This window comes from Penaeus chinensis, chromosome 7 (assembly GCF_019202785.1).
Source record: "Penaeus chinensis breed Huanghai No. 1 chromosome 7, ASM1920278v2, whole genome shotgun sequence".
NCBI lineage: Eukaryota > Metazoa > Arthropoda > Malacostraca > Decapoda > Penaeidae > Penaeus > Penaeus chinensis.
In genome coordinates, this window is record NC_061825.1 from 4,499,215 (window position 1) to 4,501,353 (window position 2,139).

The 2,139-nt window shown below is 46.7% G+C and overlaps 1 protein-coding gene across 1 annotated transcript in view; it reads right to left on the reverse strand.

The window, feature by feature from the left end:
- Positions 1-505: 505 nt before the first annotated feature.
- LOC125027591 (beta-1,3-galactosyltransferase 5-like) overlaps positions 506-2,139 on the reverse strand; it is a 53,740-nt gene continuing 52,106 nt past the window's right edge. Inside the window, exon 2 of the mRNA XM_047616703.1 lies at positions 506-2,139. This exon is cut by the window's right edge and continues 393 nt beyond it. Coding sequence (XP_047472659.1) covers positions 1,312-2,139 — 828 coding nt within the window. The 3' untranslated portion in view covers positions 506-1,311.

Genomic DNA, 2,139 nt, shown 5'->3' on the forward strand with positions numbered 1-2,139 from the left:
TATCAAAATTACTATTATCATCATCATTATTATTATCATTATTATTATCATTATTATCATTATTATTATTATTGTTATTATTATTATTATTATTATTATTATTATTATTATTATTATTATTATTATTATTATTATTATTTATCATTATCATTATCATTATTATTACTATCATTATTACTATTATTTGAATCATCGTCATTATTATTGTCGTTATCATCATTATTATCATCATTTTTATTTTCTTTATCTATTTTATGTTTGTGATCATTTTTTATCTTTAGATATTTTATTTTGTTCTTAAACTGGATTATAAACCCGATCAAATACATGATTTGATTAGAAAAAAATAAAAAAAGATAAAAATAGAATAAAAAAAAATATTACTGATTTTTTAAAATTAGATTATTATTTTGATATGTGTTTATTCTTTATTCTTTATTATTTAATTCTCTCTTTCTTTTCTTTTCTTATTTTTTAGGACATGGGATGTAAAGAAACAAGGACATTAAATTTACATATTTTACTTATTACATAAAGATCACATAGTCTCACTTTGCTAAATATCACAGATTAGTGTTATTAACATTATTATCCAAAATGGTTAATATTATTTTCTAATTCTTACACTGAGCTGTATTTTGTTAATTTCTCAGAGAATAGGTTATTAATACGAAATATCAAGTGTAACGAATTAATGTGATTTGATCGTCTCTAGAAATTAAATGAAATTTAATGAACTGAATGAATTATTCTGACTGATATCTATTTGTTATCTGTATGATAACGTTATTGGATATCTAAGCATATCAGGAAAGAGATGAATTTGCAATGACGATCTCGAATTATTTTTTTGTTAGATTATCAAAAAAAAAAGAAAAAAAAAGGGGGAAACAGAAAAAAATACATTACGGAGAATTTAAGGATATTCCGTAGGGCTCAAAAAGATCCTCAATTCTCAGTGTAAATATATATAAAGTTGGCACATTAAAGCTCAGAACTGTATCATATCACATGATAATTTCACCCTTAGTGCAAATCTGCCGCGTCGAGGCACTGACTGTAGAATGGCACGTGCTATTTCTGTACACAAACAGTCTGGAATGTTCTGTTCGAAGGAAATCCGTTCGCTAACAGACAGACAGACAGGCTCGAAACATGCGTGACAGCTTTGGCGTCTACAAAAATAGGTCATGGGAATCTTTTCAGCATATTATTTACACACAGTCACAAGCAGGTCCTCGTCGTTCGTTTTGCCTAATGTTTATACGTGTGAGAGTCTCGGCCTCGCCAAGGGACGCCCTGTGCTCCCGCCTATCTGTCGGTCGCGGCGGCGGCGGCCGAGGCGTTCCGTGCGGCGAGGGCGTGGCGCCAGAGCGCGTCCAGCGTGGGGCGCCAGTCGGGGCACGCGGGGTCCAGGTGGGCGAAGGCGAAGGGCGGCGCCAGCGACGCCCGCGCGCGCGCCGCCCACTCCGCCATCTCCGTGTGGTCGTAGGAGTAGCGCAGGTTGAGGTAGTGGTGCCGCAGCTGCAGCGCCTCCGCCAGCAGCCCCGTGACCCACACGTCGTCCACCCACACGCGCGGCGCCGCGCCCGCCTGCGCCGCGCGGGACAGCTCGTCGGCGGCGTCGGGCGTGGCCACGTAGGCCAGGCCGGCGCAGTACTGCGGGTACTCGGGCCACGGGTAGTCGGCGGCGCTGACGGCCCACTTGCCGCTGCGCTGCGGCCGCGTGCCCGGCGGCAGCACGTGGCACGCGAGGGTGCGGCGCGGCGGCTGCGCGGCGAAGGTGCGGTCCAGCAGCGCCTTCAGCGCCGGGACGTCGATGAAGGCGTCGTCGTCCGCCTTGACGACGAAGGCGGCGTGGCGGCAGCGCGACGCCGCCCAGCGCAGCGCCATCGCGTGCTTGTACGTCAGGTTGTGGTAGTGGTCGCGGAAGGCGCCCACCACGAGGTCGCCGTGGCGCCGCGCCTCCTGGCCCACCAGCGCGCCCACCCTCACGCCGCCCGCGCCGCCCGCGCCGCCCGCGTCGCCGCCCCCTCCGCTGCCCTCGCCGAGCATGAAGACCGTGCGGGCCGCCCAGCCGCCCTCCAGCGCCCGCAGGCCGCCCCACGTGGCGCGGATGGCTTGCCGCTGCCGGAAGTG